Below are 26,850 nucleotides of genomic sequence, written 5' to 3'. Positions count from 1 at the left end.
ATATGAAAACTCGAAAAAATGTCCAAAACTTTTTAGTTTTTGTAAAGGTTTTAGACTTAAAAGAGAACAAAAATCTTTTTAAGACTCTCCGACCCTTAGCTTTGCTTCAAAATTTTAGTTATTTATTAAGAAATGTAAGATTTCAAAAACCTTTGTTAAAAGATATATATACATACAAGTTGCGAAAAAGGGAAATTGTGTATGTGGGGCAGATATCATCCAAATTCAATTTTCGAAATCCGGAGAGGAGAAAATGAAGAACTAAATGAAACACTATTTTAAAAAAAGGCATAAATAAATACCTGATATTCAATACACAAAGCTTATTATGTTTTTTTCCCACCCAAAACTTGAAAGGGAAAATACACATCTTATTTGCATACACGCACATATATATATAATAAAAATAAGGATCCAGTTTCATGCTGTCAAAAAGGGAAAGGCCAGAAAGTAATAAATAACAAATTCGCAGCTAATACCACTCTAGAGTTCATGCCAACAAAAAGCTACAACGCCGGCACGACATGCATCTAGCAAGACACAAGAGAGAGAAACCTGGACTAGGATAGGTAGGGAGAAAGTCTAATCTTTAACCTTTTGTTCACCTAGTTTCATCCTCCAATGCACGGAAACCAGCCGTAAGATCCTCGTTAAGCTTTTTGAATTTTGCCACCAGGGCTTCTTCTCCTTCCGCTGGGTCTTCAAATTTTTGGGACCTGTGTAATAGACAAATTATGCACCATTAGCGTCCCTTCTTTTGGGCCAAAACCACAGCATACTAGAAAGGAAAATCCTCCAACTTACACTAAACGATAAAAGAGATCTCCTAGACGATGCTTGATAAGACTGTATGTTATCTTCTGACCGTCCATCCCGGCAGCTTTCTCCACTGCCTGCACTTGATTAACAACTTTAATTATTATATATAATTCTACAACATGCTGTTCTACTTTCTTAACATAAATTTCGCATCTTCAGCTGCATAGACATTTTAGAATTTAAAATACTAATTTCTGTTGTGCAATTTCTAAGTATATATTACAGTCTACAGATGCAGCCTAGATGCTTTTTCTAAAAACTGGCCATATTAGAAATTATTGGAAAACATGGTAGTACTGATAAGCAGTTGATGCAGCGACAGAGAGCATTACCTGGTTGGCCAAAGCATTGAAATGAACAATATTGCGCATCATCCAAACAGACTTGTAGAATGGACAGAACTTGTCATATCTGTCACAGCAAAACCAAGAAACACACACATAAATTGATTCCATATCAAGACAAAGACATTGAAACAACAATAGCTACAACGATAATTTTCTGGTGTCGAATAGTGAAGGCAGGAGCTTACGGAGTAAAAGCATTCTGAGCAAGATAATCTTCCCTTAAAAGTTTAGCAGTTTCTAGTGTTATCTTATCCGTTTCAGCTAGAGCATCCTTTCCTACAAGCTGTAACAATACAAAATCCAGTGAGTGCTGGAGTAAGAGGAGAAAAAAAGTCCTAAAAGTTTGCACTAGCAGATTACATAACTAAAGGTGTCCAAGGGCGAGGCAGCAGGCTGATTGTTTTCCAAGTTCCACAACCAAGCCAGGGCTGGCCCATTTCACTATTCAGATAAAAAATATTTTATAATAATATCCTAAATTTAAATTATTTATTATTATTATTAAGTAGTAATGTGGGTTGGACTAGCCTGAATTTGCCCAGTACGGGCCGGGCCTACCAGGTCAAACAAGTATCCCAGCCTTTAGACAGATCTAACATAAACAACAATGACATTACAATCAGAACATGTAAATGAAAGCAAATGAAGGGACAAGAGGATGAAAGCAACATTATGTGTGTCTAATAGATTCAATGCTTGGTCAAAATTGACCTATAAAATTCTGCTCAGAAGTTCTTATGCCATTAAACAGTAATAAATAGCTAGATTCTAATTCATCAACAAACATAGCATGATAAGAGAACATACCTGGACAATTTCATTCAAATCATCTTCCCTCTGAAGCACTTCTCGGGCCTTAGTCCTAATGCTAATAAAGTCGGGATCAAATTTGTCATAGAAAGATTCCAGTGCCTGAGAACACAAGAAACAATCAATCAATATGGAAAAGTTGTACCACTTAGGAAAAGGCCAGCTCAAGGAAAGAATGGCAAATCATATCATGTGATAATTACAAACTAAAGGGGATCAGATCATGAACATACCCCCGAGTACTTTGAGTATGAAATAAGCCAGTTGACAGAAGGGAAATGCTTCCTCTGAGCAAGTTTCTTGTCAAGACCCCAGAAAACCTAAAATCCAAACCAGCAAGGAATATGGAGATCATTTTTCCATATATAAGTATAACAGTCATACACAGTACTAACATAAATGAGGGAATGCATAAAATCTTGATTTATACCTGGACAATACTGAGGGTCGCAGATGTCACAGGGTCAGAGAAATCTCCTCCAGGAGGAGAAACAGCACCAACAATTGTCACACTACCTGTACGTTCTGGCCCACCAAGGCATTTAACTTTACCAGCACGTTCATAAAATGAGGCTAATCTAGCAGCCAGATAAGCGGGATATCCACTATCAGCAGGCATTTCTGCCTGCAAGAGAAATTAAATCAGATGCCAATATGAGCTTAATAGAAAGAAAGCTGTGAAGACAAAAGGGTGAATACTGGAGGTATGCAAGAATTAAAAACAAATAAAAATTTCATTCATTTTCATTTATGAACAAAACAAAGCCACTTTTCCATCAAATCATATTTTTGACAGTATTATTAAGCTGGAGGACCAAGACAACTGGGAAAAAAAAGAAAAGAAATAGTAGTTCTACCCCCAATTACACAGAGACATCATTAATTTATCATTAGCCACATGAACTGTTATGAACGGAGACTAAACTGAAGCATTCTCCATGCACCATGTCGATAAGCCTAAACTATATGAAGCATTGGAAAATGATAAGACAAAGGGAAGACAGGTTGTTTCACTAAAAAAGTTTTGGCAAAGAATTTTACCAGCCGTCCAGAAATTTCACGCAATGCTTCGGCCCATCGAGATGTTGAGTCTGCCATCATACTAACATTGTAGCCCATATCTCTGAAGTATTCAGCTATAGTGATCCCTGCATATCGATTAAAAGAAAGAATGTTACTGGCAGCCCATGTCCTTTTCAGAATACAAAAGGAGGCAACAAAGGTAAACACAAACAGATCCCCAAATTTGTCATATAATCAAAGAAATTAGCCAAAAAAAAAAAAAAAACAATTGGACACTCTTACTCCCAGAGGTTACACTTCATGCAACAGTACACTGTCTAATTTATGGGTAGCAATTCAAAGTTTTACCCGTGTAAATCGAGGCTTCACGAGCTGCCACAGGCATGTTAGAAGTGTTAGCCACAAGTGTTGTGCGCTTCATGACAGATTCTTCACGACCATCAGGCAATGTCATTGTCAATTGAGGGAAATCCATAAGAACCTGAAATAAATAAACATAGAATCAGAGAACTAAAATTTCAAGGATGATAAATTTCCAAAATAAAAGATAAAAGAACACCTCAGCCATTTCATTTCCACGCTCCCCACAACCAACATAGAGAACAGCATCAGAATTCGAGTACTGCACATGGTCAGAAAAATAAACATAATGAATATCTATAATTGAGTTATCGAAAAAAGTTTTAAGTTCAATAGAACTGTATAAAAACTTAACCTTAGAAAGAGCTTGACTAATCACAGTTTTGCCACAGCCAAAAGCACCAGGAATAGCACAAGTTCCACCAAGAACCGAGGGGAATAGAGCATCAAGAACACGCTGACCACACACAAAGTCAATACCATTTTCCTTTGAAAGAAGAGTTAATTAAAACAACTCACAACAAGGCTACCTGGCCAGTAAGCAGAGGGGTATCTGCAGCAAGTTTTGTCGCAACAGGTCTAGGTGTACGTACAGGCCATGTCTGCAAACAGGTGTAGCATAGTTCATATAAAAAAAAATGCAATTATTAACAAAAAAGGGTCTTACAGAAGGAAAAATATTGACCGAATACCAAACGTAAATTAACTAATAAAAGACAATGGTCCAAAGCCAATTAACAAAAATCATCTTGGCCAAATCCAAATTTTAGTACAAGGGATGACCAACATTGATATGTGACCCATCCCCACACAACAATTTGACTAAAAAGTACTGAACAAACTCAAACGAACCTAACCCACCTAGTGTCACATATAAGCATGGAAAACGCAATGACTAAAAAAATGAAAAATAATCAAAACCTGAAGCATGGTGAATTGCTTTTTGACACCTTGAAACTCAAGTTCCAGCACAGTATCCTACAATGAAGTAAAAGGGTCAGTTATAGCAAAAAGAAAGTTTTGTCCCACATTAAAGGATATAGATGTCATGATAAAAGAGTTAAACAGCCAAACCTTCAAAGAATATTGACCAGGAGGAGCAATGTAAGTTATCTTTCCCATTGCATCAGGAGGCAGGGCAACATGATGTTGCATCAAACTGTTTTCAAAGACGGTCTGCATTGAAGTTAAAGTATTAATTTTCAAAAAGAAAAAGAAGTGATCCAAGTACCATCCTATTTCTCCATAGCAACTGGCTGTACGTTTTTGCCTTAAGAGATGCAATGCGTTGAAATATATAGGTTTTATTACTATTTTAAATTATTCAAGTTTTTGGCTCCCTAGCCCTCAAACAAAACTTGTCTGTGTGCTGACTTCTGTAGAATAAAATCAAAGCAAATTGCAATTATGCACTCTCCCTCCCTTCCAATCGTTTTCTTTAAAACCCTCACCCTGTTAATATACGTAAGGTATTGCCTGTCGCTTCTGCTTGCTTAAGGAACTAGTATTATAAATGAGAGCATGAGGCATCAAACTTACAGCATACAAGTCTCCACCAGTTAGAAGGTCTCCCTCACCTGCAGGAAGTAAAAATTAAATTGAACACCAGTCTTAGAAGCCAACATCTAATTAAGTTGCATCTTAATAGCTACATACCGATTTTTTTAGGCTGAAAGTCCCAAAGAGCATCTTTGTCAAGAGCCGGGACAGAAACTCCTCTAGGGATATATACATCACCCGATCTTTTGGCAATAGTTTTCAAAGGCCTCTATGTTGATTTAACAACCATAAAAAGATGGGCAGATATCAATTAACATGGACTCAATAATACTACTTAACAACACAGCAGGTAAATGATAAGGTGATTTTCACAACAAAATAGACGAGAAAGAGCTACAGAGGTGGAGGAATTTAAACTGCATGCAAAGTATGATTGAACCTGAATGCCATCAAAAATGTTTCCCAATATTCCTGGTCCCAACTCAACAGACAGGGGCTGCACAAATAACATATGATATAAGCTCAAAAATATAATCAACTCACCATCAAGAAACTGAAGTGCAACTAGTGCAGCTTTAAAACTTAAAATGAAGAAACAATAATGGACCTTGTGTGTCCGCAGAACTGGATCATTAACCATCAGGCCAGCTGTTTCTTCATAAACTGAAACAAGAACATAGTTAAAGTTTCAGAACTCATTTCCGCTAAGGACCCTCACTGTAGCCACAGGTAATTAGTCTCTTTTTACAAACTTTCTTTCCAAAAAAGCAAAGAACATAAACAAAAGGAAAGCTTTAACTGAAAGGGCTAATGTAGTAATGTTAGTATTAATAAAACACCTTGGATTGTAGCAGAGTCTCCTTCCAACCGAATAATTTCACCAATTAGATTATCATGTCCAACACGGACTAATTCATACATAGCAGCACCAGCCATTCCATCAGCAACGACGACTGGTCCAGACACCTGTGTGATAGTTAAAGTGGAGAAACAAGAAAAAGGAAGTAAGAAGAGAATGCATTAATCCTAGCTAATTCAGTAGGTTGTGTTCACTCAGAAAAAAGCACTTCAAGTTGATAGATGAACTTAAAAAGAAAGTCAAAATATTAATGTCTAGCACTTCCTTTAAATACAATATTACTTGTATACCCACATGAAAAATAGAAATAAAAAAGAAAGTAGCCTTCTCATTATCTATACTGATGGAATTCACAATAACAAGTTTCTTCAATCAAGCCCATAGTGATAAATTGTGACAGAAATTTGATCCTGAACCAGGCTTAGCATCTGAATCAAATGCATGATTTCAGCTGAAATGGGCAGTGGAAGCAATTCAATCGAAATATATTACAGCATAAACTATCACAAGCCTAACAAAATCAACTATAGTTTGGCAATAATCAAACAGTCATTGAAACCCAAAAAAGTAGCCAATTTTCAGTATTACAAAAAATAATAGACTACAATGCATTGAAAGCATGAAATAACGACAAAAAAATAATAAAGGGAAAAATAAAAGCAAAGCCTGATAGAAATCATTAGGCTAACTACCAATATGGATATAAATAAGAACACAAAATTAAGCCTATGAATAATCAAGTAAATTAACATACAGATCAATCGAGAAGTCACTGATCAAGCATTTTCAAAACGAAAAAAAATCCCCATAAAATATATCAAACATTTCAAATCACTATAGTTTATAACAACAAAAGAAAAAAACAGATCAAGATTTCTTTAAAAAAATTTAAACACTCAATCAGTTCACTCCAACCAAAAAACAGATCAAGAAATTATAAAACACAAAAAAAAGAGCCTGAAATCAACTAAATAAAAATAATTACAGTAAGAAACACGGATCATCAAATAAAAAGATACGAAACACATCCAGCTAATCTCAATCCAAAGTTTAAAAAAAATCGACTTGAGGTTAGAAAATATAAGAAGAATGATATAATGAAAGAGAGTTCACCTTACGAACATAACCGTATTCGCTCTCTTTCTCTGAATCCTCGAAAGTTGTCAATCTGGATCCGTAAACTGCCGGCATTTTTTCCCCTTCTTTCTTAGATTAAATTTCAAAATTAAAAGGAAAATCCAATCAATTTCAGATTAAATGAAAGAAAATAACTCGGATTTTGAAGATCTGAATAATTGCAATTGAAGTAAAGGAAAATATGAATAAAATTATCGATCAAACCCTAGTGTTTGAATCAAGAGAACAATTCAGTGAAGCAAAGAAACTACTCAGAGAGAAGAAAGGCGATAAATAGAGAGAGACATGAGGAGAAGCCGAACAGGATAATGAGATTTATTTATTGGGGATAACTTCGTGAATAGTCCCTGTAATTTATTGAAATTTCCAATATGACCTTATTATCTTTTAAAAATTCCGTGAAATCTTGGTAAAGATGTGACACTAACCGATTAAGTCATTCCACATGGCATTTTTGTTTTTGTTTTTCTGGGAATTTAATATAAAATATAGCATTTTAAAAATATAAAAATATAAAATATGAAATTATATGTAATTTTAATATCTATTTTTGAAAAATATGAAAAGAAATTCAAATTTTACTTTAATTTTTCAAACAATTTTAAAAATCCAAATAATTAGTTGTGACGTGTCAAAACTTTTGTCAAGGGTGACGAAAAAGAAATTAGAAGATGATTCAATGACAGGATCCGTGTCAAAAGCTTTTATATATCTTATCGTATATTTTATATCACGCAATATGGTATATATTATTTGATTATATAATTTTTTACAACCTACAAAATATATGTTATCCGGCAATTATGAATTGCTAAACTAAATCTAATTTGTCATGTCATCCCTTCAAAAATCAACACAATATTTTTTTTAGATACTTTTATATTTTGACATTAATTCCATAAATTAATCTATTTGTGACATATTGATACGAGGTTAGGATTGCGATGATTTATATTATAGGTGGAGAGTCATAAAAATTAGTGAATTTGAATTCTTAACGAGTAAGAGCACGAGAAGAGGGAGAATGATATTTAAGGATATTAGTGTAGAGTGAAATAAAAAAGAAATCCCATTTCCTTCTTCGAAGAATTTTAAAAAAGTGATTGACGAGATATTATGTAATGTTCTCTTATTAGTTTTGTATTGTTTGAAACTTAATCCATCTTCTAATGTACATGGGCGTAGTTAAGAGAAGTAGAAGTGGCTCTAGCTCGATAAAATGAAAAATTTTCTGTTTTAATATTTAAAATTTTTAAAATTTTAAGTTAGTAAAGGTAAATTACACTTTGACCTCTTAAAGTGATAAAATTTATTTTAATTATTTAAAAATATAAAGATATAAGTTATTAAAATAATAAAATTTTATTTTTACTATAATAAAAATTAAAATTTAATTTAGATCTTCTAAAAACCTTATTAATGTCCTTTCTTTATAAATATGGGTTGTGATATTAAGACAATAAATAAATATAATGTACAAATGATAAATATTTTGTTCCTATCAAGAGCGTGGTCCCCACATATGCTCACAAATGTTTTTAGCTCGCAAGGCACCCTATCGAGACTTATAAGCTATGAGGTGGATTCACGAGATATAGGTATAATAAATTAATTATCATTTATGTATAAAACTGAAATAAAAAGAATTAAACTTCAACTAGTTACAATCTTTAAAAAAAAATAATTTATAATTAATTATTGTTTAATTAACAATACAACTAATGAGTTATATCAAATTAGATTACCATATAACAGGTTTTAATACTCGAACCTTAATCCACTACTTCCGAAGTAGTTCAAATTTGGATTTAGACAGAATCAAACTTATAACCTCTTCCACGTTACATGAAGTTTTAACTAACAATGCCACATTTTTTTTAATAATTTATTACAACTTACACAAATTAATACATAAAACAATATAAGAAAAACATTATTTCCCAAATCAACTATAACAATTAATTATAGAAGTAAAGTAATTACAAGTAATTCTCATTTAAAACTATTTTTTGTTTGATTTTAAAACATTAAAAATCATTTTAACATTTCTAGATTTGAATTCTTTTTGTGTTCATATATCTTATCCACAGTTGAATTTTTTAGTAAAAATATCATAGAGCTTCCTATACTAAAAATTAGGTTGTATTTTACCTCATTTACTAAAAATGGGTAAATTAATTATTATATATTAGATTAAATAACAAATCAATCATTCTATTAAAAAATTATCCATTTCTATTATTAAAAACTAGCATAACTGACAAAACAAGTGGCGTGCTAGGTGTACCTCATGTTAACGTACACGGATAAAATTTTAACACTAGAAATGGATGGGACTTTTATCAATAAGATCAATTAGCTTTTTAATCTAATGTACAATGATTAATTTATCAAAATTTTAAAGTGAATAGGATAAAATGTAATTTAACGGTTTTTCTAAAATTAGGTTTTTTACATAATTTTTAGATTTGTATAGTAATATTGGAATAATTTGCAAGTTAGGTCCTTGGTGAATTTCCGATCCAAATAAATGGAGCTTACTGGGCCGGATACGGATCTGCTATTCTCGCCTTACTATAAATCCTTACGTTCATCAAACACTTAAATCTTTACTGCAATTGCTTCAATTCTTTAAAATCTTAATCCAAAAATGGTTTTCCTACTTTTCAATCCTCCATCTTCTACCCCAATATCTCTTAGTTTTAAACTTTCCTCTTCATTCAAACCCAAAAAAATCTCATCACCAGCTTCGGTTCCAATTCCAACGGCGAAAACAATTCCGGCAACGGATATAATCATAGATTTCGGCAAACACAAAGGTAAGATGCTCGGAACTCTCCCTTCCAATTATCTCCGATGGGTTTCGAAGAACCTCCGTGCCGGAAATTATGAACGGTGGGCGAAGTTAGCTGATCAAGTGCTCGAAGACCCAGTTTATAAGGATAGAATCGAGTGGGAATTTGCTGAGAATATTTTGAGTGGAAACAATGCGAAAGGGATTACGGCTAACGATGAGAGTTCGGTGTCCTTGTTGTTGGATATTAGTGAAAGATTTGGTTGGGATAATGAAGATAAAGATGGTTGGAGTAAAGTTAAGTTCGAGCTTCTTGGGACTAGTAATGGCGGAAGGTTACCGAGAATTGGGGGTAAAAATGGGGGAAACGACAATGGAGGAATTAGGGAAGGTAAAGAAGGGGAGAAAGTGAGATGTGAAGATGGGATTTTAGGGAATAAAAGGATGGAGAGGAGGCAAAGGATGAGGCTGAAGAAAGAAAGAGAGAATACACGGAATAAGAAGAGTTGGGATGGTTCTGGCGGTGACTGCGCCGGTGGTAGTGTTAGGTTGGAGAGGGATCAAGGGTCTGGTAAAGATCAGACGGTGGAGAGTTTCAATCGATTTCCTGGTCGTGAAGCTCTCTTGAAGAAGGTACTAAATAACCGTAGAGGATTTTTGTGATATTTTCTAAATTTAGTTGTATTTTTGTAACCGTGAAAACTTATTTGAGAAACAATTCAGAACCAATATCGAATTGATAAATTGGAATACGAATTTAATGAATTTAATCGATATTTTTAATTAGTTCATAAATTAATATTGCGTAAATCTAATTATTATTTTTATTCATAGTAGTATTTTTAACTTTAAACATTTATACATTATTTATTTTAATATTGATTCTAAAATTTTAGCACAGGATATTTACAAATAAATTTATTAAAGTTAAGTGACTAAAATCTAAACTTAATAATAGTTATGGGTAAACTATTTCTAAAGTTATTAAATTGTTACTCAACTTCAATAAGTTACGAATTGATAACTAAACTATTTGAAAGTTTTTATTTAAGTCACTTAGATGTTAAGTTCTTTTTTAAAGTTTAGCTAACGAGCTCTAAGAGAAGATTTGACAATTGATACATCGTTGAATAGAATAATATACCTTATATCTAAGTTGATTTGATGGTCAGTGTCAGAGACTGGAGAAGAAAGTTGTTTGAATTTTGATTTGTAGATTTGTGAAGTTTAAATCTATTTCGTGAAAAAAAATTAAACTGTAGAAAGAAGTGCAAACAAAGAACGCCATAAGATAACAATTTTAATAATCAAGTGACTTAAATAAAAATTTTGGTATAATTTAATATCTATTTTATTAATTTTTAAAATTAAGTGACTAAAACATAAATTTATTAATAATTTAATGACTTTTGGTGCAATTTACCCATTAATAAAAATACCGATGATTGAATTAATCAAACTAATTAAATCGAAGATTAGATCGTTTCACTGTTCACATTAATATTTTTTATGAAATTTATAAGAAATAAATATTAACGGCTCATCCATTTAATTTTGTTGGGTATAGCCCAAAACACATCCTACGCTTAAAAAATATAAAAAGCCCAAATGTTATAATGAATTAAATATTTAAAACAATTTGGTAAATACTTTTAAGGTAAACTAATCGATAATCACTAATACATATTTATTTGTGCACTCGGCTGTTAATTGACTTAACGCCTAACGGCGGTGACCTTATAATTTTAAATGGTGTAATAAGAAATTTAATCTTTTAACTTTTATACTTTTTATAAAATTGACCGTAATTCTATATAAAAATGATAAAAAGTTTAAAAATCTTTTAAATAAACTAGAAAATTCTGAAATGTATATAAAATTATAAATTTAAAATTTTAAAATATATGAAAACACATAAAAAATTTATACACATAAATACATAAAATGGATAAAAAATAAAAATCATAAATACATAAAAATAAAATTTTTTTGAATAACGGAAATCATTAAAATGAAAATAAAAAACAATAGTAAAATAAACTTGTAGCCTGTAGGCCTTCCCTCTTTTAATTTTCCACTTCTAGGCCTTTTATTTCATGCACTAGACAGCTCTATTTCTTTTTGCTTGAATCATTGTTAAGTAGAAGTTTACCTGGAGTGTTGTTATTTATTTCCAAAGGTGCTCTAATCTCACCGAAAGCGTCCAAAATTCTAGTAGCCATCCAACTCGGAAGTTGTAAAACAGTCGACAAAGGCACCAGCAACGGACCGGCAACAAGCGTGACTGGATTTTGGCCTGCATTAGGTTTTCGAGATGGAAATGATACAAAGTAAACAAATTGATCTGACATTGACCTTACGCCAAAGTTAGGATTCCGACTTCTTGAGCTACATAATTTTTATTAAATTTTATATATTTAGGTCCAACTGGCCGGTCCGGTTTCAATTATAAAGAGAAAAGTCATGGGACCGTGGATTGGCATTGCCGTGTCCTACCTTTCTTTCTTGCAATATCGTTCGTATTGTCATGTGCCTCATAAAATTCTAAATCTCCTCCTCGTGGTCGTAATCGTCGGCTTCTTCTTCGTCGTCGTTTCAAAGCCAGCCAAATTCTCAAACCAATATAAATACCAATAAATTAGAAATAAAATATTATAAACTGAATCAAGAGGACTGCCGGAGCTCGCATCAGGTACTTTGCTTCTCACTTCTTTCGGATTCTTTTTTTTTTTTAAATGATTTTGAGTTGAATTTCCACATCAAAATTATGCCCAATTCTCTACTATTGAACTGCTCAATCAAATCTTAGTGATCTCCTAAGGTTCTTTTATTTTTATTTTTCGACTTTTAAGCTGATTAGCAGATCAATCCTTTGAAACTTTAAAATTCTTCTGTCTTTTCTTCTGTATCTCAACATTTAATATATAAGTTTGCTGTATTGTTGATTAATCCTTCAATATTTTGCATCATTTTCTGTTTCTGTGTGATTAATGTTGTTGATTTATATTAGTAAACTATTTGGTCTTTTTTTTTCGTTCATTCTGGTTAGCTTAGGTACTTCTTTCAAATTATGTTGTAAGTAATTGTTGTATTTTAGTCATTTATTCGTTTCAAATAAATGAATGAATGTTGGATTTCTCTTTGCTTTAGAAGAAAATAAAGTTCATCATCTAATCCTTTCTATTTCTGTAGTGGACTTATCAACAACAATGGAATTAGCTGCATTAAACTTAGTTAATGCCACTTTAAATTGGATCACTTTTGCTTTGGATGCCCCTTCTGCACGAGCTGTGGTGTTTGGAGTTCACATAGGCGGTACACTCTTTTAACTCCTGTTTACATCATGCTATACTTTTCTATGTCGGATTCCGGTGTGGGTATTAGAACAGATGAATGTCTGACACCAGAATGTTAATTGTTCCTAGAGTTCTATGCATTTGGAGGATCCTTGAGAATCATTTCCCAATACCCATGTCTAGATACATGTCGGACATGGTTGCGTCAAAAAAAAAAAAAAAAAGTCGGAGCAACATAGATCTTTTCTCTCATTCGTACTTGACATGTATACATTATCTTTTATTTATTTGTTTTTTTATATTACAGGGCATTTATTTGTGGAAGTTCTTCTTTTGGTGGTCATTCTCTTTCTGCTTTCCCAGAAAAGTTACAAGCCTCCTAAGCGGCCATTGACAAAGAAGGTTTTGCTGCAATTCTACTTCTAATTAATGTTTCCTTGGATAGATATTGCTTCAAGTTTATGTAGGCTCTGGTCATAATTCTCGGAATTTATGACTGCTATATTTCTATTAAGTATTTTGGACCTAGGATTTGGGCCAATATGCCTGTGAGAACTGTTAGGCACCTTTTCTAACCAAAATCCTTTCTCGACCACATTTGATTAAGGGCTATATCTCGAAGGTTCAACAGTAACAAACTATTCTTTACTACTTTAACATAGGGATCTAAATGAGACACTTGTACTTGCAAGCTGCTCGGTATGGTTTGTAAACTACTCAAATTTGACTTGGACATTTTTGAGAAAAGCTCAAGCTTGTGTTATCGAGCTAATTGAATTCGAGTATCCTAATGCTTGACTCAAATAACTGATGAGCCTAATAAAAATTTTCTATTTTAATTGGCATTGACAAACCTCTATTTTATCTCAAGCTTGAGCATATATAATTGAGTTTGAAGCATGGGAATCACACTTATTTTTTTTACTAGATAAACAAGCTTAATCAAGCCTACTTAAGTGAGTTTGAGCAGTTTGATTTTTATCTTGAAACAAGCTTGAGCTTTAGAAGTAAAACTAAATCAATTTTAAACCAAACTCCCCTCCTTGAATTTCGAGTTGTGCTTGGCTCGATAAAACCCCTACTTTAACATGTATATATATACATTGCAATGTTTAATTCTTTTTACTTGTTCAAATTGTCTTTTTAGTCTTCCACGAATTATATATTTTTAAATAAATAGTTTCAAGTTTGAATACACACATCATCAAGGGATTGTCACAAGGGTAGCCATATACACTTTGAGCTTAAAACTTTCTTCTTAAGTATTTGATGACTTATGTTGGATCAAGTCCTTTTTGTGTTTTAAGTTTTAACAATTGATATGTATTTTACTTTTATGTTAAAGTTAGATATGGTGCATTTGTGTCAGATGTTAACTTTGTGCTGTTCTACTATTGATATGCTTTCTTCATCCTTGTAGTGTTTTACTTTTTACTTATTATTCATTTTATGTAGATGATGTTGAATCAGCCTAACATTCTGAATGGTCTCCCCATTGTTTGTAGGAAATAGATGAGCTCTGTGATGAATGGGTCCCAGAATCCCTTATTCCTCCTATCACGCAAGAGATGCTGGGTGAACCCCCAGTGTTGGAAAGGTGAGTATAACTGTCAGTTTTACATGAATTTTATTGGACTCTTGAAAAAAATATATGGTTCGACTTAATATGCTTAGCTCTGCTTTGAAGATTTGGGAGATACACATTTCAACCAAATATATTTATTTTATTTTTTCTTCCAAACAAATGTGTGACATTTCCTTTTTTTTCAGCCTTTTATACTCTCTTCTCCAATTTCCTTTTCATTTGGAATCATAATTATTAGTTATTCTTTAGGTTATATTTACCAATGTATGCTTTTACAATAGATTTTATAAAATTTTAGTAAATACTCATGATTTGTTATAGTAGTTTAAATACTTAAGGCAGATTCTTTTCTGAAGTGGCATAGCTTATTAGTTCATCTCTATGCAGTGCTGCAGGGCCCCATACTATAATCGATGGGAAAGAAGTTGTGAACTTTGCTTCTGCTAATTATCTTGGATTTGTAGGGCATGATAAATTACTTGTAAGAATTTCATTGCTATTATTAATTTATTCTACCATTTGGTCGACAGGAAGAGAGAATAAATAAATAAATAAACCATATACCAAGATAGCATGATTATAATCCTTTCTAAGTTTTCCTTGAAACATACACTTTTCTTCCATTTACCTTATCAAAAAGGTGTTTATGTAGGCTGTTAAGTAATATTAAAAGATAGTTTCGCAAAGGAGAAGCATATGTTTTCAAAAATTTGGGAAAGTTATAATGACTAGTTCTCAAGATTTTTTTTTTTTTTTGGCCATGAAATAAAATGTGTTTACCAGGAATCATGTACTTCTGCATTGGAGAAATATGGTGTTGGTTCTTGTGGTCCTCGTGGATTCTATGGCACCATTGGTAAGCATCGATACCTATACAGTTTTGAATGGTGGTTCTTGGACTCTCTTTCTAAATCTTCTGTAAGAACAAGATTCAGATTGTGACAACCTTTTCTTATTCAGATGTCCATCTTGATTGTGAGGCCAGAATAGCAAAGTTTTTGGGAACACATGATTCTATCCTCTATTCTTATGGGCTTTCCACCTTGTTCAGTGCAATCCCATGTTTTTGTAAAAAGGGTGACATAATTGTTGTGTAAGTGAAAAATGTCATTGCCTTAAATGGATACATATATGGCTATTTTCCTGGATTTGACATTGTAAGCTCTGGTATGGATAACTTGTGAAATTTTTGGTTTTCACTCTTTCAGTTTTTTGTTCTCCTTACTTTTTTTATGCTCTCTCTCAAAGTTTGCATGTTAATTGATTGCATGATGCACTTCGAATTCCCAAGAATGGAAATTAGATACCCCCTGCTTTTTGTATCCTCTGGGGCTTTTTCTTTTACCTAATTAATAGTTAGATCATCTTACTAGTAGATGTTTTTCACAGGCCAGATTGTAATATATTCTGCAATGGGCCTCCTGATACATGAGGCCCCACCTTCATTAAAAACTAAACTAATTAATGTGATGTATGGTTTAGAATTGTTAAGCAAATTCATAAAATTATTTACCGTAGAGAATGCATTCTTGTATGCTTGGAGGAAACCATATGAAGATTGGGTTTATTGTCCTGTGCATTTTGTCAGAATAGAGCAGCTGAATTTTAAAGGGTATTTAGGGGCCCAAATTTCTTTTTGAGTTGTCTTGTTTTATTGCACCTTCCTTAGCATAAATCTGTACCTCTTCTTTTAATATTACAATTTTAGAAAATTTAAGGCGTAGATTTGTATCTTATTTATTAGTTACATTTTTTTTTTGGTTATCCAGGGATGAGGGAGTCCATTGGGGAATACAAAATGGCCTCTACCTTTCCAGAAGCACCATTGTTTATTTCAAGCACAATGATATGGAATCTCTAGAAAAAACTCTTGAGAAAATTACAGCACAGAACAAGCGGGCTAAGAAATTACGGCGCTACATTGTGGTTGAATCTGTGTATCAGGTATGTTATGTCAAGTTCTCGCAAGCTTAAACAATTGTATCCTTAGTGCGCCCATGTTGTACATAAATACCCGTGTTTGTAGGATTCGGCTAATAAATACAGTTGTTGCCTTGAATTACTTCTCATGAGTCATAAGTTTCTTGTTCACTGTCTTTGACATTGCAAAAATGGAGCAAATTCTCCACGATTTGTCAAGTAGAGCCTTTGCAGCCGCCTTCAAAAAGCTATGTATGAAGGTGGTGAGTGGCAGTTAAGCCATAAGCATTACTAGGTTTCTTGTTAGGTTGACTAAGAAAGTTGTCGAAAAGAATGCGGAGCAATAGACTATTTATAAATTTGTCTGACAAGAACTTGTTTGGTGCAAGTTTGTAAAATCGACATGCTTGTGGCATTGCATGTCAATGCAGTGGACTTTGTACATTCATTTCGAACTATTCTTCCTTGCATAATTACGATCTGTTATGACATTCTCATCTAAACATGCTCATCTTTTGTTAATACATCAAAATCAGAACAGAATAGGATGAGTGATTGCTATAAAAAATCAGTAGTGATGTGGAGAGAATATATATTTTTTCTTAACGAAATTGCTTAGAATTACTGACTTGCCAAAAAGCAAATATCATTCTTTGGCTTCTTAGGGAATCATTCTTAACGGAAATTTGTTAATTGTTTACTATTTGTTTTACCCTGCTGCGTGTTTGTAAAATAGTGGTACATATGAGGAGACTTGGAAAAAATGTAGGAGAGTCCTTTTGAGTAAAAAACTGTGAGGTCCAATGGTTCAAAGTTGATGATACCTTGTATGGGTTGGTTCTTACTGATTTTTCTAATTGTAGTCTCACCATAGCTAACATTTTATTGGTTTAATATGTAGAATTCAGGTCAAATAGCTCCTTTGGACAAGATCATCAGGTTGAAAGAGAAGTATCGCTTCCGTGTCTTATTGGATGAGACCAACTCATTTGGTGTACTTGGCCGTACTGGAAGGGGTCTGACTGAATACTGCGGGGTTCCGGTGTGTTTATAATTTTTTTAATTTACTATTTTATAGTTGCTTTGGTTTTGTTGGTCACTAACAGTTGAATGTACTGCAGATAGAGAAGATAGACATTGTCACTGCTGCCATGGGACATGCATTGGCAACAGAAGGAGGATTCTGCACTGGAAGTGCTCGAGTCATTGATCATCAAGTATGTAGTCTATGACCTTTTAGTATTGTTGAATCTTGGAAGCTCCACCTATTTTTACTCATCATAAACATTATTTTTAATAGATAGACTCAAAATAGTCAAGACTACCAGTGGATTACCTTTTTTGTTCTGGTATTGGTACTTGTAGATTGGTGTGTTTAGGCATACCATCTTTTATATCAGTATTTTTCAAATGTTCTTCATATATATATATTTATTTGTATATGTTTGTATGGTACCAACCACCCTGGATAGACTCCTCATACATTTGTAAAATGCTAATGGTAATTCTATGATTGGTGGCAGCGGTTGAGCAGTTCTGGCTACGTCTTCTCTGCATCTTTACCCCCATATTTGGCTAGTGCTGCAATTACTGCTATTGACATCCTAGAGCAAAATCCTGATCTGACATCAAAGCTGAAGGAAAACATTGCCATTTTATGGAAAGGTTGGTTTTGAGCTTAACACTTTCTTTCTTGTATGGTTTTAAGGATTTCCTTTGTTGGTTTCAACTTGTCTGTTACATTGGTCAGTAGTCCATAGTCGATAAAAGTACAGACAATGTTTATGATTGACAAAACCTTTTCTGGTTCTAAATAGAAGTTGATATGCCATTAACCTCTGTAACATGCTAACATCTTGTCACAAAGCACATTGGTGTATCTTTTAGTGCAAGCCTTTGTTTCGTAGTAGATAAAAATGCAGACAATTTTTTTATGATTATTGTATAATTGACCAAACCATTTCCGGTTCTGAACTTGTGATAGGAATTGATATTTTTTCTGATTAATCTCTGCAATATGCTAACATCGGATCACAAATCACGTTGTTGTATTCTGTAGTGCGATCCTTTGTTCGGTGGTTATTGTGTAATTGATCTAATCACTTCCGGTTCTGAACTTGTTGTGAAAACACAGGACTCTCCGATATCCGGGGGCTTTCAATAGCAAGCAATCCAGAATCACCGATTGTTTTCCTTGTGCTTGAAAAATCAACTGGTTCGGTGAAAAGTGACCTCCAGCTCCTTGAAGACATTGCTGATCGTGTAAGTACACCATTCTCATGTTTCCTTCTTACTAGTTGTGGCGAGTTATATTATTCTGAAATCTTTATTTTTCTTGAACATTTGATATTCGTACATGAGTATGCAGATATGATTTTCTAAATATATATACAACTTAAAAATCATTGTTGCTTTAACTCTTCATTTTCTTGAAATACCCGTGTCCGACATATTTCTAGATATGTAGATGACATTCCAAAGACCTAAGCACATCGGAAAAATTCAATATACCTGTATCAGGAACATACTTGTATCTAACACATCTGAATCCAAGTAATACAAGTCTATGCTACTCTGACTCGATTGTGAGTGCGGATATGTGTATGTTTCCAACGTCAATATGTTCAACTTTTTTCATACATTTGGAAGATCTATGGAGGGTCATATTTCCATTTTCCTATTCAAATGTCTCAGTTATAGATATTTCAAGAAAAATAAAAAAGTTTGAGACAACATATAATTCAGACATATACCGAAATGTGACTGACACTCTCGAGTCATGCTAACATAGAAAAGTGGAAATGGATACCTGATTGGAAACATTTACATTTTACAGGCCTTGAAACAAGAATCCATTTTTGTAGTGGTTTCAAAAAGATCAACTCTCGCTCTCGATAAATGCCCCCTTCCTGTCGGGATTAGACTGTTTGTTTCAGCCGCCCATTCAGAGTCCGACCTGCTTATGGCATGTGAATCACTCAAGCGAGTCGCAGCAGCGATGCTTAGGTGAGTGATACCCATCATATATATATTTGTGTATGTATGGATTAGTATCTACTGTCAGTATAGTTTTTTTTTTTTTTAACTTTGTAAACGGAGTTTGAAAATTCAACATGTTCTTATATTATATTTGAAAAAAAATTAACAAAAGAGATACATGACAGTTTTTTAATTCCGTTTGTAAAGCGAGAAAAACTTTACTAGCAGTGGATATGATAAATTATCCATTCAAGATTTTGTTTTAAACTGCATTGGAAGATTTTCCTCGTGGAATTGTTCGCTTTTCTTAAATTTTCTCTAGCAAGAAAACAAGATGTAATTACAATTTAAACGTTTAACTTTATTTTTTATAATTTAAATTAATGTTTGTCATCTTTTCAAGCTATTTATTTATTTTACGTTGTTAAATTAAGCTTCGTAATTCATATCTTGAAAGTGTATTTTCATGTGTAGGAATTAACAAGTTGGTATTGTGATTATTTTGTAATTAATTTTTTCTCATGTCATATTTAAAATTTTCTTGAACAACGTAATATAATATTATCGAGGGTTTTGGGTTTCGAATAAGGTGTTAATGCCAAGATATATGTCATGTTCATTTTGATTACGTTTTATTAATTAATGTTTTATATTTAATAAAATCAAACCATTATCATATTTTTCCTCATTAAATTAAATCAAGTTATATATATTATTTTAATTTTGAATTGCATAATGCGGGTACATTCTTAGCATACTTATATAGGCCATTGATTTTCGAGGTTGAATTTTATTTTATTTTTATAAAATGCCTATTTTTATTTATAATTTTTTAAAATTTTAAATTGGAAGAAAAATGTGATTAAGTAAAAGGTTTTACTTATTAAAATAGTTAAATTAATTTATGTATGTTAGATTAAAGAATAGACTAATTTTTGTTAAAAAATTAGTCATTTTCTGATAAAAATTTAGTTTTGTAATAAATATGAAATATAAATAGATAAAATTTTTAATAGGAAAGGTCAATTTGTTCTTAGATTTAATTTATAAAATTAATTTATCTATTTTTAAGTAAAAGAGAATATAATATAACTTTTAATATAAATTATTTTACTATACTTCAAAAAAAATGCATTTCGATTCAAGAATTTTAATTTAGTAATAAAAAGATGTTTTTATTTAAATTTTAATTATAAAAATTATTATTATGCTTTTAGTATTTTCTTTGAATAAAGGGTAAATTTAAGCTGTGGGGGCTATGGTCAGATCTAAATCCGAGAGATCTAAATGCGAGGGATCGGATGGAGGGGAAAAGGACGAAAAATATATATAATAAAAATAGATTATAAAAAAGGAGAAATAATAATAAAACTAATAAAAGAGAGGGTAGATTTGGCGGGACATTGGTTTAATGCAGAGAGGATGAGTGCTTTTCTTTCTTATTTCTGACAATATTCTCTGTCCATGCTTACTGTGTTTTCCTTTGGGTTTCGTGCTCTCTTCTTTATTTTTTCACGTTTTCTAAATTACTTTTTTTATTTCTATGACTTTTTATGTGAGATTTTAAAGTATGAAAATTTTGGGAATTCAAAATTCAAATTCAAAGTTTTTATTATTTAATAGGTGGAAAATTAATTTTTAAATTCATACTTCTTACACAATCTCACTGTTTTTTAATAGTCATTTTTTATATATTTATAAATAAAATAAGAAAAAAGGTGTATCGAGATTAGGTTGTTGAAAAATAGTACTGTTTAAAAAAACTCTTTTCATCTTCAAAATGTAATTTTTAAAATATAAAACGTTATGGATGTAACAAATTTTTATCAAGTTTAAAATATTTAATATTTTAAAATTTCAAATAATGTCTCTATTCCTTATAAAAAATGTTTATGTTTATATTTAATTACTATTTCTAAGCACTCATTACTATAGTATTTTCCTTTAACCATTATTTAAATAGAGTTTTTCATAGTTCCCAACATATCACTGTTATCGACTCATCAGTCAGCAGTGGTCTAAGTACAGTCTTTTGTCTTTCCTCGGAAGAACTGACAATTTTTATAATCGTAGATTATTAATTCATATTATATGGATTTTAATATTTTTTGCAAATTCAAATTGGTTTTATCAAGTAAATCCCACTGCTTTGCGCACTTCTTGTGGAGTGTTTTTACTGTTTTTATTTTTAAAAAAAATTAACGGAAAATGAGCTTTTTCAAAAAGAAAACCCTTAACTCTAGTTGATTTTTGGTTTCTTTTTTAAGGATCTTTTGTGTTGGGTGTGACTTTGTGGGATTTTTCTCTCTCTCTCTTTTTTTTTTTTTTCTATATCTGCAATGTCGGTTACACAAGGAAAATCTCTCTTTCTTTTGAGTAAATGCTAAAATAGAAGAGCAAAAAACTTGTGAATCATTATTGTAAATGCTCTTTCTGGGGTTTTAGTTAAAAAAGAACCCCATTTTTGAAAGATCATTGGGTTTTTTTCTAATGGGGTTTAATGTTTGATTCTAAAAGAAATGCACTTTCAAGGGCATTTCTTTTTTGTTTCACTTTCTGCTGAAGTGACTGTTTTTTTTTTTTTGTAGGGGAAATGACTGCTTTTTTTACTGTTTTAAAGCTTTTGATTATGTATAAACCACATTGAAAGCTGTTGTTTCAGTTCATCTTTCGTGTTCAAGGTGAGATCTTCATGATTTTCAGTGTATCAAATGCTTGCTTGAAATATTTCAAAGGGTCTGAATTTTTTTAGCTATTAAAGAACAATTTTGTGTCTCAATTTGGATCCAAAGAAAAAAAAAGATTATTTAGGAGATGGATTTCTTGAAAGTTAAGAAGTTTAGGAAAGCTCATAAGCCTGACCCTGAAAAGGATTTGGAGAATATCAATGATGGTGGTGGTGGTTGTGGCGGCGGCGGCGGCGGCGGCGGTTCTGATGGTGGTCGTGACAATGATGTGAAGAAATCATCCAAAGTTGACAATGGTGTTGAAGTTGAGGATGATGATGATGATGATTTTATAACCAATGAAGTGAAAAGGAGATTAAAAGAACTTAGAAAAAACAGTTTTATGGTACTGATTCCTGAGGAGGAAGAAGAAGAGTTGTACACCGAGGATGACGGAGAGGAGGCTGGTGGCGAGACGTGCTCCAGTGAATGGAGGGATGTCGAAGCCGAAGGTCGACAATGGTGGGGTGGATTCGATGCTGTTTACGAGAAGTATTGCGAGCGTATGTTGTTCTACGATAAGATTATTGCACAACAGCTCAAGGAAGCTGGTAAAGTGTTACTTGCGTTGTTGAATTTTACATCGAATTTGCGAATCATACGAGCTTTTAATGCTTTTAGTGCTGCATTACTTGTTTACATTGTGTTGCATACTAGCATGATGAACAATTTTAGGAGGTTGAATTGTATAAGGTCTTAGTAGAAAGTAGGGCCGTGATTTGGGTTTCGTAAATGTTATCAATCATCTGTTTGTGATGTAAGTTCCCGATAAAGAGTTAAAATTAGTGAACCGAATGAGCTTGTGAAGGATGCAAACTAGATAAGAGTATCAGATTATTGACTATTGAGCAGGAAGTAGGGCCGTGATTCCGGGTTCATATATGTCATTGGTCATTTGTTTGTGGTATGAGTCTCAGTCAAGTTACTAGAGAGAAAAATATTGTTCAAACTAGTGAACCGAATTAGACACCCCTAGCTGTATGTCATCCCTCTATGTTGCCATATACGCCGGTTCAGTCCTTTGAAGCCTGTTAGAGCTCTCTTCAACCTGCTCATGGCTAGATCGATCTGTTTCCCTAGGACCAAGCATATTTGCTTTTTAATGGTTCATGTTATTGCTGCTTGGTTTATTGATGTTAGTAAAATGGGATGTTGTACTGTCCGAATAATCATATAGCTGTTTTAGATGCAATTAATGATGAAAATGTTTGGCTGACAGTGATGGTTCTTGTGTTGGTGCCTCTTAGTTTATGAGGTTTTGTTTCTTTTCTTAGTTGCTCAAGTACTACATATTTGGATTACTGGTGCTTAAACTGTTTTTTCTCATCGTTGTTAACAGTTGTAGAGGTGTTTCTTTTTTTCAAAAATTCCCACTGTTTTTTGAGTCTTTGGGTTTTCTATTGTCTTCTAGGCTCCTCAAATCCTTCAACTCCATCCCCGAAATCTGCAAATAAGAAACTTCGGTCCCCCTTGAGTTGCCTTTCCTTGAAGAAGATCGAAGAACCTGATGAAGAAGCCGAGCAACTACAACAGTCTATTAATAACCCGTTTCAGGATCTCGAAACAGCATATGTTGCTCAATTTTGCTTAACATGGGAGGCACTTCATTGCCAGTACTCGCAACTCAGTCAGATAGTTTTGTGCCAACCTGAGAATCCCATCTGTTACAACCACAGTGCTCAGCAACTTCAACAATTCCAGGTCTTATTACAAAGGTTTATCGAAGATGAACCTTTTCAGGATGGTCCCAGGTCAGAAATCTATGCCCGAGCTCGAAATATTTTACCTAAGCTTCTTCAAATTCCAAACATTCAAGGTAAATCTTCAATGATCGGTCCTTGAATGAAGAATCTTTTGTGGCCTAGTATCTGTTTTTCAGTTTTACGAAACCCGGAAGTACTTAGATGGATTGTTTCCATTTGTTTTTCAGGTTCAGATCGGAAGGAAAAGGTGGAAGAAGAATCAGATTATTCGGTCCTTGCCCCGGATATCATCCAGATTATTGAGTCCACAATCTTGGTATTCCGACTTTTTTTAAAAATGGACAATAAAAAACATGGTAGTTTTCGTAACTTGTTCGGAAACCAGAACCCAATGGCTACCCCTCTTCAAGTTCAATCATTGTTAGAGAAGGTACATTTCTATCTCAACTTTTTATGTTACCTATGTTACTCGATATGGAGGTATCAGATATGAGTATGGGTACGTCTCGGTATGTACCAATGTGCGTTTGGACATAGATATGGGATATGACCCTCCAAAGACGTCCAAAAGGCGGAAGTACTAATAACAAATTGAGCATACTCGTCTCAGATACTGGTCACACTTGAATTTGAGCAATGTAGCAGTAACATTCATCTACTATATTACTATTGCATTCTTGTTTGCTACTTGCATCACACTTGGCACTAGTTGGACATGTTTGTCTTAAAAGATAAGCAATCTTATTCGGAAAAGCATGTCCTTATCGACCTTAACTTGGGACCATTGATGTTCAACAACCCTTTTTTTTTTTGCCATTTCTATCTGCAGAAAGGCGCAAAGCTGAAGGAGCTGCGTAAGAAACGGAAAGGATGGAAAAAGAATATGTGGCCGATATCGCACGAGGATGTTCCGTTGTTGTTTGGGCTTATTGACATTAAAATAATATCAAGGGTTCTTCGGATGGGAAGGATAAGTAAAGAGCAGTTGTTTTGGTGTGAAGAGAAGATGAAAAAGCTTCATTTTTGTGATGGGAAATTGGAGAGAGATCCTTCACCCATACTTTTCCCTGTTTTGATTAAAGGTTAGGTGTTGTGTAAAGCTATGTTACTTTTTCCCTTGTTTTGATGCACAGTTTGCTACTGATTTTCCCTTGGATGCAACTCGTTCGACTTTTATGTTATTTGGATTTGGAAGTAGATATGATATGGACTTACGTTATTTGGATTTGAGGGTCAGTGTTGCTGTTTACGAGTAAACTGGTTTAAGGGTCGGGTTACAAAGGGTTGTTTGTGAGGGTTTTAATGGAAGTTAATGGTTGATTCTAAAAGAAATGCACTGTTGAAGGGGTTTATCTTTAACTAGTTTTCCAAGGAAGATGATAGATTAAACTATAATTATTGTGGCATCAAAATTGAAATAATACATAATGTAATATGTACCCATAAAATAATGCACTTACTGCTAGGCTACACCCATTCTATCAAATGATATTGGTAGTGGTAAAAGCTCCTGTCTCTGTGCGTTAGAAGTGATCATCTCTTCATCAACAGCCTTCAGAAGGCCCTGGTGTCATTTTCAATGAAGCAAAGGCTACAATGCCCCAACGGGTGTAGGACTTTTGAGGGCCTAATATTGTTCTCGATGAAGCCTCTTAAGGCCCCAAAGTTATATCCTATTCCTGCGTGGGTCTATCAAGCTCTTAGTGCCTTATCGTGCGTGGCCTTTTAAGGCTTTAATGGATAACATTACAATACGCCAAGTAAGATAGAGTATTTTAAAGCAAATCATGAAATTGACATGAGTTCATCTATGCGGGAAGAGCAAGGCCACGTAAGCAAAAGCAGAAAAAAAGAAGTAGAAATGGACTGAAGGTATTGGAGACAACATTTCATTTCATTTCTACTCTTTTGGATTTCACTAGTAGAAGAATTCACTAGACAAATTCTTTAATTAAAGAGTTCATTAATATCTACTCTTGCAAAATTCACTTATTCAGATACACTTTTATTGGAGAGTTCATTATATATCTATTCTTATGTAGTTTACTCATTTATTTATTTCACTTGCTTAGCCGAACTTGTAGTTCACTCATTTATTTATTTCACTTGCTTAGCTGAACTTTTTAAGATGAGAGTTTATTATATATCTATCTAAATTATTGAGGCGTACACTTTTAAGAGAGAATCTCATTATATGCCTATCTACTTTCTCAAGTATATGACTTAAAATAAAACGAAAATTATATTTAGTTTTTAAAATTTTCAACACCCTAAATCATTCAAATTAAATGAGTAAAAAATGAAATAATTATTACTTTGAGATCCTGGTCAAACTTTTTAATTTAAAAATAAAATAAAATAAATTAAATTAAATTAAATCATAAATTCTACATATTACGTACATAAATAATAATAGAATTTGTTTTGTTTTTACAATAGAAATAAAGTATCGAATCCCCAAAATTTACTATAAAGCAGCAATCATAGGGTTGGCGGATCAATCAACCAAACTATCAGATCATCAGATGTCCCACTCAATCACTCTTCCTATCGCCACGCCATGCAACTCTATGTATTGTATCATTTCCATACCAATATTTAAAATTTATTTCCAATACGTTCTGATTTTTTTTTTAATAATTTTGGAGCCTATGTAGTTCTATATACAGCAAGATTCGGATATCCGAATAAAGTTTGGTGAGCAAAAATTTTCGATTTGGATTTTTATTACTGACTAAAATTTTTAAAACTATATTAAATGCAATTGTTTTAAAATTTATTTATTTTAAAAATATTTAAAATAATTGATATAAAAATTTAATGAATTTGAAAAAAAACTGTGATATCTTAAATTGGAAAAAAATATTTTGATATATTATATAATAGGGATAAATCTTAAAATTATGTATTAATTTTGATTTAATGTGTAATATTATATATAAATTTTGATTTAATGTAATTCTATAATTATAATTAAATTTTCACATATGTG

At 32.7% G+C, this 26,850-nt stretch overlaps 4 protein-coding genes across 10 annotated transcripts; 3 read left to right on the top strand and 1 right to left on the bottom strand.

Annotated features, from left to right (window-relative positions):
- Positions 1–276: 276 nt before the first annotated feature.
- Positions 277–7,201, bottom strand: LOC108489074 (V-type proton ATPase catalytic subunit A). Its single transcript, XM_017793343.2, has 20 exons — positions 6,832–7,201; positions 5,699–5,825; positions 5,467–5,522; positions 5,299–5,355; positions 5,016–5,127; positions 4,899–4,936; positions 4,434–4,535; positions 4,281–4,337; positions 3,890–3,961; positions 3,715–3,816; positions 3,559–3,621; positions 3,348–3,480; positions 3,018–3,124; positions 2,407–2,601; positions 2,210–2,296; positions 1,974–2,078; positions 1,352–1,449; positions 1,152–1,230; positions 805–893; positions 277–716 (listed from the first exon to the last, which is right to left on the bottom strand). Exons 1-20 carry the CDS (start codon positions 6,907–6,909, stop codon positions 602–604), a joined length of 1,872 nt encoding a protein of 623 aa, XP_017648832.1. The 5' UTR covers positions 6,910–7,201; the 3' UTR covers positions 277–601.
- A 2,213-nt stretch (positions 7,202–9,414) lies between these two features.
- LOC108488488 (uncharacterized) lies at positions 9,415–10,444 on the top strand. Its single transcript, XM_017792763.2, has one exon. The coding sequence runs from the start codon at positions 9,506–9,508 to the stop codon at positions 10,310–10,312; it is 807 nt and encodes a 268-aa protein (XP_017648252.1). The 5' UTR covers positions 9,415–9,505; the 3' UTR covers positions 10,313–10,444.
- A 1,291-nt stretch (positions 10,445–11,735) lies between these two features.
- LOC108486981 (long chain base biosynthesis protein 1) lies at positions 11,736–19,822 on the top strand. The gene is made up of 13 exons (XM_017791154.2): positions 11,736–12,341; positions 12,842–12,964; positions 13,253–13,347; positions 14,451–14,542; positions 14,918–15,011; positions 15,314–15,386; positions 15,491–15,623; positions 16,300–16,474; positions 17,352–17,492; positions 17,572–17,667; positions 17,974–18,115; positions 18,585–18,712; positions 19,287–19,822. The coding sequence occupies exons 2-13, from the start codon at positions 12,859–12,861 to the stop codon at positions 19,458–19,460; spliced, it is 1,449 nt and encodes a 482-aa protein (XP_017646643.1). The 5' UTR covers positions 11,736–12,341; positions 12,842–12,858; the 3' UTR covers positions 19,461–19,822.
- Positions 19,823–21,362: 1,540 nt separating this feature from the next.
- LOC108489624 (uncharacterized) lies at positions 21,363–25,083 on the top strand. Of its 7 annotated transcripts, none has more exons than XM_053019985.1 (6): positions 21,363–21,451; positions 22,018–22,110; positions 22,222–22,706; positions 23,567–23,971; positions 24,086–24,288; positions 24,688–25,083. In XM_053019985.1, the coding sequence occupies exons 3-6, from the start codon at positions 22,244–22,246 to the stop codon at positions 24,943–24,945; spliced, it is 1,329 nt and encodes a 442-aa protein (XP_052875945.1). In that variant the 5' UTR covers positions 21,363–21,451; positions 22,018–22,110; positions 22,222–22,243; the 3' UTR covers positions 24,946–25,083. The 7 variants fall into 7 exon arrangements, with proteins under 7 accessions (XP_052875945.1, XP_017649782.1, XP_052875944.1 ...); XM_053019984.1 differs by lacking the exon at positions 21,363–21,451 and adding an exon at positions 21,642–21,849; XM_053019986.1 differs by lacking the exon at positions 21,363–21,451 and adding an exon at positions 21,687–21,721.
- Positions 25,084–26,850: the final 1,767 nt, after the last annotated feature.

This window comes from Gossypium arboreum, chromosome 10 (genome assembly GCF_025698485.1).
Source record: "Gossypium arboreum isolate Shixiya-1 chromosome 10, ASM2569848v2, whole genome shotgun sequence".
In the NCBI taxonomy this organism is placed as follows: domain Eukaryota; kingdom Viridiplantae; phylum Streptophyta; class Magnoliopsida; order Malvales; family Malvaceae; genus Gossypium; species Gossypium arboreum.
Note: the sequence above shows the minus strand (reverse complement) of the source record. Positions and strands in the feature narration are given on the sequence as shown.

Coding starts and splice junctions, on each gene's coding strand:
- LOC108489624 (XM_053019985.1), top strand. CDS start 22,244: ATGGATTTCTTGAAAGTTAAGAAGTTTAGGAAAGCTCATAAGCCTGAC. Junction 22,707..23,566: donor ACAACAGCTCAAGGAAGCTG/GTAAAGTGTTAC, acceptor ATTGTCTTCTAG/GCTCCTCAAATCCTTCAACT. Junction 23,972..24,085: donor TCAAATTCCAAACATTCAAG/GTAAATCTTCAA, acceptor TTTGTTTTTCAG/GTTCAGATCGGAAGGAAAAG.
- LOC108486981 (XM_017791154.2), top strand. CDS start 12,859: ATGGAATTAGCTGCATTAAACTTAGTTAATGCCACTTTAAATTGGATC. Junction 13,348..14,450: donor AGCGGCCATTGACAAAGAAG/GTTTTGCTGCAA, acceptor CATTGTTTGTAG/GAAATAGATGAGCTCTGTGA. Junction 16,475..17,351: donor TGGTTGAATCTGTGTATCAG/GTATGTTATGTC, acceptor TTTAATATGTAG/AATTCAGGTCAAATAGCTCC.
- LOC108489074 (XM_017793343.2), bottom strand. CDS start 6,909: ATGCCGGCAGTTTACGGATCCAGATTGACAACTTTCGAGGATTCAGAG. Junction 3,817..3,889: donor CCCCTCTGCTTACTGGCCAG/GTAGCCTTGTTG, acceptor GTGTGTGGTCAG/CGTGTTCTTGATGCTCTATT. Junction 3,125..3,347: donor TGAAGCCTCGATTTACACGG/GTAAAACTTTGA, acceptor ATCGATATGCAG/GGATCACTATAGCTGAATAC.
- LOC108488488 (XM_017792763.2), top strand. CDS start 9,506: ATGGTTTTCCTACTTTTCAATCCTCCATCTTCTACCCCAATATCTCTT.